At 40.3% G+C, this 12,472-nt stretch overlaps 1 protein-coding gene across 1 annotated transcript in view; it reads left to right on the plus strand.

Moving 5' to 3' along the window:
* col25a1 (collagen type XXV alpha 1 chain) overlaps positions 1-12,025 on the plus strand; it is a 150,471-nt gene extending 138,446 nt beyond the window's left edge. The window contains exons 31-38 of the mRNA XM_030722790.1: positions 193-228; positions 746-799; positions 1,437-1,490; positions 1,618-1,644; positions 2,461-2,514; positions 5,094-5,180; positions 7,859-7,897; positions 8,960-12,025. Of these exons, the coding sequence (XP_030578650.1) occupies positions 193-228; positions 746-799; positions 1,437-1,490; positions 1,618-1,644; positions 2,461-2,514; positions 5,094-5,180; positions 7,859-7,897; positions 8,960-8,986 (378 nt within the window). The 3' untranslated portion in view covers positions 8,987-12,025. The remainder of the gene's footprint in view (positions 1-192; positions 229-745; positions 800-1,436; positions 1,491-1,617; positions 1,645-2,460; positions 2,515-5,093; positions 5,181-7,858; positions 7,898-8,959) is intronic.
* The last annotated feature ends 447 nt before the right edge of the window (positions 12,026-12,472 follow it).

Consider the following 12,472-nt stretch of genomic DNA (forward strand, 5'->3'; position numbering starts at 1 on the left):
AAGTGCGTGCATCTATAATCCATTTTCTGTGCTCATTTTCATTTGCCTGGGCTGACTACTTTGCCGAGCGCCCTGTAACACACAGTGTAATTTAGTTGTTGTAAACCCTGCCATCAACCTGTCCTAATAACAGTGTTCATCTGGTACTAATCCCGCCTTGTTCATGTCACTCATACCTCCATAACCACACAGGGAGCGTCCGGCTTGGACGGCAAGCCTGGAATTAGGGTGAGTGCCATGTGACCAAGAGGCTTCAGCACCTAACTTGTACAGTATCTACTTCTACAGTATCCCCTCCATACAGCCCCCTTTTTCCTATTTTTTTTTATTCAGCCATGCCACCTCATACTGTGTCATTTTTACCAAAAAGACATTTTTGTTTTGTTTTGTAGACTTTTATGTATCAGAGTAAGACTGTCTGCACTGAGTTTAGCTCAGAGGATAGAGACCATACGCAGCACTGTTAGAGCAGGCATTTCAAGGCTCTCGTTTTGTCCTGTGTTGCATTAACTGAGCATTAACACACACTCATACATTAACTGTGTCAGCAGTGTAAACGTCCTTTGTGGCCAATGCACGTCTACCACTTCTGTGTGCTGGTTGTAGGTCAAACCAGGAATATTATATATGTATGCGGAGACTTTATGTGGCTTTTGGTACTATTTTATTGGAAAACCTACTTTATTCTGAAACACATGCTAAATCTAAAGATGCAAACTCATCATGATGACGCTATTTTCTGCAGGGCATGGATGGGCCTCCAGGTCCTGCTGGTCCAGCTGGGCCAAAGGGTGACATTGTAAGATCAACATTTAATTTTCATCTTGTATCTCACTAATGATGCTCTACATTAGAGCCAGACCGATATATCAGTAGACCAGGTTTATTGGCCGATATTAGATATTTGCAGATACATATTGGCTTTTTTATATATCAATAAATGAAAATTAAAAAAGTAAAGAAGAGACTATGGAGCATCAACACTCATAACAACCATGTTATGAATGTTGATGTTGCATAGATATTCCACTAGAGGGCACTCTGCAACTTCCCTGTTAACAGCACTGCTTGGAATGCCACAAACACAACAACCAACTGAACAAAGTCAAACGAGTAATTCACAACTTGATGTTACATTAAAACAAGATTATTTTTAAATTGTATTGTCATATTATCTGAGTAAGAACTCATAAATGACTACATGTAAGAAATATTAGGTAAACCTGTTTTATGTCTGGTGTGTCTGAAACAAACAGAAACAAAATATCGGCCTATATATCAGAATATTGGAATTTTAAATCCACAAATATCAATATCGGTCTTAAATAATCCTATATCGGTCGGGCTCTAGTCTACATTGAATGTGTTGTTTTCTTTTTAGCCCTGACTCATTTTAAACTGCCTGTGTAAGTACAACACTGATATATTTAAACTAGGGTGAGAAAGGAGCACCAGGTGAGCCAGGGCCAAGAGGACCTTATGGACTACCTGTGAGTTTGATATTGTTGAATACCTACATTTACATAAATGCACTCTTTGCTGCTTAGAGGTCTCCTATTTGTTGATAGAAGCCTGCCGATTCTGTGATTATAATACGACTAATGTTTTTATGTGCAGGGAGCTGCTGGAACACCAGGCTTGGATGTAAGTCTGTTTTTTGCTTCAGTTTTTATGGGGAAAGAGTAGAAAAAAGAAACCCACCAGAATTAGCGATGAACCAATCACACAGCTTCTTCCACTTCAGGAATACTTGGCAAAAATCTCAAAACACAGAGAAAGAGCATCGCTACAGAATCTGGTGCAGCATCATATGTTGCACACTGAAGGGTTACGAGTTTTGGCAGGATGTTTCTTGAGTGATATACACAAAGAAAGCCAGCCCATACCAGGACACCTTACTTTGTAGAACGGAGGAATTCCTCATCAAATCTGCTTTAAATGTTCCACAAAATCATAAATTAAAGCATGGTAGCATCAGTCATCTCAAGCACTTTCCTTTTTGTACATTTGTGTTGCCTTTTGTGGATAATAAATGCTGCTCCACACCTGGTGCTAATTATCTAATTGGTGACTGATAGAAAGATGGCTGATTGTTCTGATACACAGTATATTCAGTGCAGTCAGTGCTCTTGTGCGTAAACTGGTGCAGTTGATCCAAGGGAGTTGTTACTGAGCCCTTTTTACAGATCCTGCTTAAAAGTTCAAAGTTAACTGCATAATCATGCCAGCTTTTATTCTAGATCCAGCTGTTTCTTCTTCTTTTGATCTCAATTTTTATAGCCTTCACCTTCAGATTTCCTTTTTTTTCTTTTCTTTTTAGTTCGATCATAATGTTTTGCAAGAAAAGCCTCTTGCGTCTGTGCTTATTGGCCAACACATTCTCACTGCCAACTCATCGCATACTGACCTTGGTCAGGATCCCTGTGCATCACATTTTAATGTGGAGTTGTACTTTTACAGGGGTTGCCAGGCTTAAAGGGAGAGAAAGGCGACGTTGGGGAAAGAGGAGAAAAGGTAGATGTAGATATACTGTAATGGCTCATTAATATCCCTTAACTATAGAGAGGACTGATGTCAATGGACAGTGACAGGATGTTTTAGAGCTTTAATATTAATAGTTACTGTACTGGCATTATTAAACCCGCCTTCTTTTACATGCTCAGCGGCTGACTACAGTGCATTCTAATTTGCTAATTGAATTAGCCCTTATTACCCTAATGAACTTCCTTTACAGATACTGTGAATATGTTTTGCTAGGGTGCAGTCTTTTGTACAGCAGTTGTGCCTCCTCGATAGGTGGAGCCATTTGGATAGTAGCTTCATATAATGTCAGTCCTCCTTTGCTTAAAGCGTCATCGCCCGTCCTCTCAAACCAGCTTTTGTTCTCCACTTCTGAATGATGTTCCATCTCATTTTTTTTTTTCAAAAATCACAAGTCCAGCATCATTCTAAGTCATTTAAAGGTGATTTCAGTGTATTAGTCCAAACACGTCCATTGACAACAGGCTCTTAAAACCCATACTTACTTATTTTCTGTTGTTTCCATGCATGAACATGAACTTGAAGCATTTCACCTTGAGTTCCTGAGCCTGTTGGTAATCTTTTCCCTGCTTGTGTTTACAGTAGTCTGTATCTTTCAGTGTTACCTGTGTGAGTGTGTGCGTGCGTGTGTGTATGTGTGTGTACCACTAACAGGCATGATTTGTTTCTTAGATGCCTTTGAGAAACTGTATCCTAGTGCTCAGTATATAAAGAGACTTTGCTGCTCTGTGGTGTGTTCTGTGAATCGTTGTGTTTACCAAGTATTTCTAATGCAGAACAGATTCTAGCACTGCTTCTCTTTAAGGTGTTTTGCAGGAAGTGTCGGCTAAGAATTTGGCAAACTGTGGATGATGCACAATAATCAAATGCCATACTTGCGCTTTTAATTAGTTATGGGTGGTAGTTATAAGTGCTGATAAGGGCTTTGAAACACTTGCATGAACACAGTTCAACAAACGTTACCCTTTCAAAGTTTGGGGTGACTTTGAAAAGTCTTTGTTTTTTTTAAAAAGAAAACACATTTGTCATTATAAATAATTTATTACATTTAATGGAATTTCTACACAGGCTGATTTTCAAACACTGTCACACCCATGTTCCATTGTGTTACCTAATGAGAGGTCATCAGGAGTATTTGAACTCTGAGGAAAAAAAAAAAAAGAAAAAGGCTTTTCCTTGTGAAAAACATTTCATACAATAATGTGTGATAATCCCTTCAAACAGGAACCATTTCATGAAGATGCCAGTGAAGCATCTGTTTCTGATGTACTTGTCCTCCAAACGCAGCTGTTCACTGGGGCCCTCCCAGCTCTTATTCCTGCCAATTTGCAGGTGTTCTGTGAAGGGTATAGTGTGAAATCTGCATTTTCCCACATGGAAAAGCCTTCACAGGAACACTCTTACTTCAACTTCTTACGTCTGTTCCCTTTAGTGGCCGCCAATATCCCTTGCTTCTGTCACATCGACTCTCTGCATGTCTTTCTTCACTACATCCATGAATCTTCTCTTTGGTCCTCCTCTTGTACTCCTGCCTGGCAGCTCCATCTTCAGCGTCGTTTGTCCATACTTGGTGCTGTCCAAACCACCTCAGCCTTTCCCTTTTCTTTCCCTCTAATATACTCATTTCTACATCTTCAGCTCTGCCTCCTCCACCTCCTGTCTTTTTGTCAGGGCCACCGTCTCCAAACCAAACGTCTCAGCAGGTCTCACTACCATCTTGTAAACCTTTCCTTTCATTCTTGCTGCTATGCTTCTGTCACCCCTGACACTCTGCTGCACCCGCTCCACCCTGCCTGCACTCTCTTCCTCACCTCTCTTGTTCACTATCTGTTCCGTTGGATGGTTGACTCCAGGTATTTAAACTCACCCACCTTCACCTCTGTTCCTTGCAGCTTCACTGTTACACCTGTCTCCCTCTCATTCACACACGTTTTCTGTCTCACTTCTACTGACCTTCATTCCTCTTCTCTCCAGAGCACACCTCCACCCCTCCAGGCTCTCACTACAGCTCACAATGTCATCTGCAAATGTGACATTTATTTATTTACGATGTAATACTAGATGGAAACAGTGTGCTTTTTCTTTTTTTTCTTTCAAAAACACACTTTTATTATCAAAATGACCCCAAACCTTTAAGCATTAGTGTACTGTACCCAACATGATATTTCTCATATAATTTAATTGCAGTTTGTGAAAATATTCTGTTCTAATGGGATACAGTTTGGACTTTTCAGTGTGTAGTCAAATTTAATTCTGTCTTTCTGGAGGTTTTTTTCCCTGCTACACTTTCTCATCCTTTGTGCCCTTGACACCCCTTTGGCTATGAAGTGTTTTCCGATTTTTCCTACCACACTATCTCCCTTTTTTGTCTATTTCCTGTCCTAAGGAATGTATTTAGACTAGCCAGTATTGTTTGGTATCCCCTCCTATCTAACACTGACTATGTGTCTTTCCTCTTTGTGGCCCATAGCCTCCCTTATTTAATCCCTCCTAATCGAAGTCCTTATTGTTGAAAAGTGATTCTTAACTTGACCAAACCATTGTATCCACAGGGGGAGAAGGGAAAGAAGGGCAAAAAAGGGCCTAAGGGCGAGAAAGGAGAACAGGGTGCTCCAGGATTAGATGCACCCTGCCCATTGGTATGTCCTAACTGTGAGCTGGCAGTTGCCTCCCAGCCATGTAGAGCAGTCGCTCTGAACAAGGAAGGAGCTCCCCGTGGGCACACTGAGAACCTGCTTCCTTCCCTCAGAGGAAGAAACTCACCAAAATAACATTCAAGTCTATCACTCTGCAAGAAAAAATACCTCTTAAGTTCAAACACAAAAACATGCCATTAAATGCTGAAAACATATAATTGGGTTCCCAAGCTCACGGGGCAGCTCCTCCCTCGCCCTCTCCTTGTGTCTGTCGCGGTGGACCGAGGCAGGGGTTAAGGGTCGTCCACCTCTCTCCCAGTAACACTCCGAGGTCATTTTTACAAACAGGGTTTCCGGGGATTTAAGGGTGAAAAGGGGGAACCAGGGCAGCCAGGTCTGGACGGGCTGGATGCCCCATGCCAATTGGTACAGTATTTCTCTTTTTCCTAAAACGCCTTTCCCACGCATGCCGCTCACCTTCAGTCATTACTGAAACAAAACCCTGCATGAGTCGAGAGCTTGACGAGCATGCGCACATTTTTATTTTCATCACAGTTACATCTTCCATCTATGAATTGTTAGAAAAACATGCACACACACATACTTCACTAACATCCTGACAGCAAGCAGCCTCTTTTCTTAGACAATACATAGTTATAAGCGAAATACACAAAATAAATAAATAATTGATTCTTGAGTCTGTCCCTCTAACTGAATCCTTTCATTCCTCTGAATAAAACTGGAGAAAGCGTTACGCTTAAACCCTACGTCTTTCTGATTCCTCGATGAACCACCTCCCTTTTAACCTCATGCTAACACAGACTCTTTAACTGATGAGTTACCCATGGACCCCCCTCCTTTACTGTGTTAACTCTCCAAACCCCTTTCTGTTTTTGTACCAATTGGGCCAGACCATGACAAGATGAGAGCTGATTTATTCCATTACAGATTTAGACCTATTCAAGCCTCTGTGATGCATGGATATTTTAACACTACGGGGAGTAATTTAAGTGCTTAAAGTATACAAGGAATTCATTTTAAGTTGCCATAGTGGTGCGTGTAGGAATGAGCCAGAATATGTACGAAAACATTCAAATGCCATAAATATCATCTTTTTACAATACGTCTGCATCCATTTACTTAAAACAACCTCATTCACTTTATTTTTAGGTCAGACTTGCTGATTATGTCATGGCGTGCCCACGTCGTACAATTTTTGGCGCAGCTCGCCGATGTTCCAAAATGCAGCAGCACGAATAATGAAATCAGAAGGAGTAGAATAATCAAAATGTTGCCGAGCTTTATTTTGCCGTATAAATACATGCATGAATGAAAATGTGCTCTCGAGGTTGTCGTTGCATGTAATAATTTATATGTTATCATAATAGTCTGTGTTGCAGTTGAACACAAAGCAAAGAAAAGTGTTGCACAGTTCAGTCTGTTATTCTGCTCATTTTTTTAAGCACCAGGAAGGTCCAGTAGTTTCTGTGTGTAGAGTTCCTGACTGTGATAACTTGGTCAGAGTTGTGCAACTTGCATTTCAGCGTTACCTCCTCTAAACTAGTCACAGTAGTGTCAAATTCAGTATTTCAGCACAAGGCGTAATGATGTAAATCGTTTAGTTATCATTTAGTTGCAGGTCCATGTGTTACTTTGAAATCTGAGGGAACTTATTGTCAAGAAATCCTGCATTTACCTGTGAAAGTAACGTTAGGTTAAGTTTTTGGACAATGACATGTTTTTTTGTAAGTATGCCTCTGTACACCAGCACAGATTTTAAATCGGTCAAGATGGGATTGAAGTGCAACACCTAAACAGTCAATGCAAACAAAACTAGTTTTTGAAGAAAAAGTCGAGCTAGTGTCATAGAAGCGGCAGCATCAGCCGAAACATGAGAGTGATGTGAACCTAGGATGTTCAAATTCACACCAGAAATGCATCTACTAAAAATCTCAGATGAGTTCAAATCTCGGCAACCTTGACCTAAAGGTAAAGGTCAGAGGTTAAGTTTTAAGAAAATCTTGTGAAAGCGATAACTCGAGAACGGTCTCACCTAAGATGTTCACACCATAGAGACACTCTGTTCAAGCTAGACCCATCAAAAATCATTTGTACGCTGACTTTACTATGACAGCACTTTGGGTTCTAGACTTCAACCAGTCATTGACTGCAAAAGCTTTACATCCAAGCCTCTGAAAATGGGAGACTACGTGTAATCAGTTATTGCATCACTTTAGTTAAATCCCCCGAATTAAAGCTGAAATTCTGCACTTCAGTCGCACTTTGGGTTATTTGATTTGATTTCAAATCTACTGTGGTAGCACAGAGGCAAAATCACAACATTCTCCAGAAACTTACGGACCTACCTGTGTATCCTATGATGCCCACAGGGTCCTCATCCTTAGCATTTTTTTAAGTATGCAAAGAGAGAAAAAGGACAGAATTATGGAAAAGCAGCTGATGTTCTGTTCCTGTGTTCCACTTTGGGATCAGTGCTTAATAACCGAATGCTACAAAAAAAAAAGCTAGATGCCATTTGTAATCTAAACCTCTGACATAAAAGCCACTTATTTATCATTTTTTGTCACTTTGTGAATACATTTATCACACAAGTTAACAGCAGACCTGTCTATAGTGTTTCAGATCTCATTGTTTTATTTCTGCTACTCTTCTTTAAACAGGGCCCTGATGGTTTACCAATGCCTGGGTGCTGGCAGAAGGTAAAACAAGAACATACTTGAGTAAAATTATATAATAAACACTAAGATTATATTATTATTTATATTTAATCAGCATCTCTTATCTAATAAAGTGAGAAAGTTGTATATTTAGTTCCAGTATGACAGACATACTAATATTTTGCTCACTCAGTGTCAGCTTTTATTTTTTTCACTTGTGTATCCGCTTCTGTCTTTGCATGTTTTTTTGTTTTTTTACCAAATTAGTCCTAGTAGTGTATTGCTTCTGCGTGGAAAACCACAGCATACAACTCATGAAACACTGTGAAAACATCCATCTTCATGTCGTTCTCTCTGTTGTGTTTTTCTTGCAGTGATCACTCTAACCTGAAACGCATGGAGTTTGTAAATAACGCTTATTTTATGGTATTTATAGTTTTTTAATGGGAAAACAAGTCGAAAAGAGAAAAAAAAAATCTGTGTGTACGATGCTACAGAAAAAGAGATAACTGTCCCCAAGTTTCATGCTCGAAGCTGCTTCTACTCACATCGCCGCGTGGAAAACCCGTGTGTGTCGGCTCTCTCACATCCACCTTGTGGAGGAGTTCAGATCCTCGGCTGGTGGCAGAACTTTGGTCTCTTTAGTCTTTGCATGGCTCAGACTGGAGCGTTGCAGCCCGGCCAGATTCGGGGTGGGGTGGAAGGAGGCGTGGGAGGAGGAGGAGGAGGAGGAGGAGGAGAAGCAGGAAGTGGATGAGGTGGGATCTGGACTGGCTCCCTAACACCCAACGCTAGGTGTTCTGTGTCGTTTCGTCTCAACAAACCTCACCACACATTCATGCAGCACCATTTACTCAAAGACTAAAAAAAGAAAAAGACTGCGCCAAGCAGAACATTTTGCACCCCCCCCCCCCCCGCCCCCTCCTGAAAAAGCATGAGTAGTGTACTGAAACTATATTTATATGTATTGTACATACATGTCACTGTTTTGTGGTTGCGTTATGGCTTCTGCAGAAAAAGCAACACTAACCCCCCTCAAAAAAACAAAAAACCCTCCAGTGTTCTGAATAAGTAATTTTTTTGCTTTCCTTTAATTTTCCCAAGGGAGTTACACCATGGCTGGTAGCCTGAATATCCCCAGAAAGTAAAGCTGTTGGTTGTTGTTGCTTTATTGTGGTGATGCCTGCAGAGGGTGCAGTATCAGCAGGTTTTTCACTGTTGCGCTCGTCATCAGTGTGGTGCCCCCAAACAGCCACACGTCTCCAGGACACGAGGGAGGTGGGGGGTGGGGGACTTGGCAGGCTCACTGCACTGAAACGAAAATGAATCAGGCTCACACAGATCTGAGGTCGGACAGGTGTGCTCGGGAGCCATTCTGAGCACGAGATTGAACTCTGCAGGAGGGTCTCCATGAGTCTCATCGATCTACATCAAGATCAACAGGAGCATCTCCCTCTCCTTGACGGGCAACGCCTGGTTTATGGAGAGCGTTGATAGACATCATGTTTGTTTCTTTACTATTTTTATCTTTTTTTCCCCTCTCATTTTTTACACATTGTATTTTGTGTATAATAGCCTTTGGTGCCTCAAGCTTTTACTCATTCCTTTATCAGAAATGTACGACTTTATATCACATTTTGAATAATTACGATGAGTTTTTTGTTTTGTTTTGTTCTTCTTTTTTTTTTGTTATTGTTGTTGTTGTTTTCAGAAGGGAAAACTTTGGTAAAAAAAAACAAAAGAAAAGCTGCACTGGTTTTCATATACATATGTTTTTCCAGGATGTTGAAACAGCATGTAGCTTCAAGCTTCACCTGAGCATACATTGAGATTCATCTTAGTTGTACAGCCACCGATCTATTTGTACAAAGCACAGCCAGCATTGTTGCAAATAGGCTACTTTCTCATTCTGGACTTGTTGTATGGGATATTATTTGTACAGTGTTGTCGGTTTGCTGCATGTTCACAGTTTATCACATATGGATTTCTTAAATGCTGAAAAGAAGCATCGGTTTGAGGAAGCGCGACGCTTTGTTTCACGGCCTCATCGGTGAGTTTCATCTGAACACACGCAGTCCCTGGTTTGTCAGATCGAGGCAGATGATGTTGAGTCTAGTGCTACACTGCTCTCTAACACCTTATATTGTCTTAAATATGTAGAAAACATGTACTACAGTGCAAGGAAAGCTAAAATTTGGCATTTACCACAAACTGGTCACCTGCAGTCTAACTGGTGGCCAGTTGTGTCACATTCCTCATCAGATGGAGCAAAAAAAAAAAAAAATGACTGGAGCAGTAGATTTATGTCTCAACATAGTTTATACAGCCTTTCATGTTTCCTATCTTCACATTGCCTTTTGACATAGTAGGTGCTGTGTAAGGTAATACCATATTTTTCTTCAACATTAGAAATATGCATGAATCATTTACTGTAAGCGCCGATGTGATGCAGCAGGAACCACCAGTGGATCTGGAAGGATTTCCGTCCACGCGGTTCCTGTTCAGCGTGCAGTTCATCTCACCGTTTTAAAGACTGGATGCACATCAGTGAAGGTTGTTATGGTGCTACCTGATAAGTAGGTCAAAAGCAGTTGATGTGCTCCAACAGTGGCAAGGACTACACGAGCAGTTTCTTTATTGTTGTTGGAGTTTTATGTATGTAACAGTTTAAAGGGGTTTTTCTTTTGTGCATATATTTGTGTGTTTGTCTCAGTATTTTAAGGGGTACATTATTTATTTTTCTATGATTTCTTAAATGAAGGCATTTTTGGTTCTGAACAGCATTCCTTTCAGTTCTGACGCGGGTGTCCGCGAATCTCCGTTCACATCGAGAGTTCTGCATCGCGCCGTGAAGCGGTTACAAAAAACAATGGTACACGTTACAGATCGGTGTGTAGTCACTGTGCATTTACTTCAACTTGTAGGCCTTACCGTGACATGCATCTGCTTTTATTAATTTTGCGTGTCGAAAAGCTAACGATCCCAGCAAAGTACTGAAGGCCTGAATGTTGACGGGCACAGCCAATGCAACGGTACACGGCTGAACATGACAGCCTTTTTCTCACGCTTTCTCTTTGCATTGAATGTAGTTTGATATATGTATAGTGGATTATTAATGTACTGTGTGTGCTCATTTGACATAAAGTGCAATTTATACTTTAGTTAATGTGTGTAACATCAAATGCAGCTTAAATATCACATTAAAGTGATTCTGTAGCTCCATTTGTTCGGTCATGCTACCCTTTATACCACTAAAAAAAAAATGAAATGTTTATTCACCAGAAGGCAAGGAAACATAAGTAAATCTCAATTTACATCTTTTTTTTTGCTTAAAATTGCCCTTCCACTTATCGTTTTATAGAGTTACTTCCACTGTGTCATATTTACTAAGTTTTTTAATTGTCTATTTTTATTTTATGCTTTGATTTACAGTCTTTGTTACAGTATTTGTCCTCACAAGGTGCTGTATTCTTAGCATGTGCAGCTAATTTTTTTTAATAGACCTTTTTTTTTTTTAATTTGATTTTTGTTTGATTTTTGTGTTCATTTGTTGAAGTTAAATATTTCATTTATTCTGCTCTTAGCAGAAGTGCCAAACAGTTTATTTCCATATCAGTGTTAACAGGCCTGTCGAGGAGCTCCAGAATGAGTCAGTATTGAGTTTCAAGCATCTGCAAGCTTGCATTGTTGCAGAAAGTCAGGTTTTGTGAAGGCTGTGTGAGCCCTCACTCAGGCATCACAGCGTCTCAGTAGAGCTGTGATGCCTGAGTAGGAGCAGGAGAATGGAGTCACATCCACAGTGCTCCTCCTTAATATTGTGAAAGACACTGGTTTCTCATGAGAACGTGGATATACTCCGATGCACAGCAGCCTTACTGAAGTAATTCTATTGCCACATCATCTCTAAAGCAAAATGCAGACTGTAGCAAAAAAAAAAGAAATTAAGCAAAATCAACTTTGTGACTCATTGGAGTTTATGGTTAGATTTGTATTTTTAATTTTTTGGTTGTGGTATATGTTCAGTTTCTGTTCTGCATTTGGTATTTCTTGTGTTTTTGCCCACTTGGTTGACATTTCTTTGAAGAGCCTTGTGTTCACAGACTATATTTCAAGTTGACATTACATATGACTGTACTGTTGGAGCCAAATAAACACAGTCTTTCAAATACACAGAATGACAGACTTTCCCTTGATGTTGTTGGTCTCAGTTGCCTGTTCTCAATTTGCATCAATTTTTCTTAACCGGTTAAACCAGTTCAGGGTTGCAGGGATCTGCAGTCTATCCCAGCTGTCTCATAAAGTCATATAGACCCTGGGCCCTGAACTAGGAAGCGAGTTCGGCAAGCTGGTTATCAACTCATTAAATTAACCCGGGGTTTCTCCTGCACGTTCACATGAAAAGGGTGGGGTTGGTAGCATCTGGCCAATCTAAAAGGGGGTGTTGGCTTTTCTTCCACAGAAAATGATCCCCATCAGTGCCACCTACTCCAGAGGGGTTATCAAATAGAACTCAATAAAGAACATTAAAAAAAATATATCAGTAAAATGCAACAATGCGATTAATGCCGGACCAAAGCATTAATCTGGTGATTTAACATTTAAACATTAAAGCTTACT

This window comes from Archocentrus centrarchus (assembly GCF_007364275.1).
Source record: "Archocentrus centrarchus isolate MPI-CPG fArcCen1 chromosome 18 unlocalized genomic scaffold, fArcCen1 scaffold_23_ctg1, whole genome shotgun sequence".
Classification (NCBI taxonomy): Eukaryota; Metazoa; Chordata; class Actinopteri; order Cichliformes; family Cichlidae; genus Archocentrus; species Archocentrus centrarchus.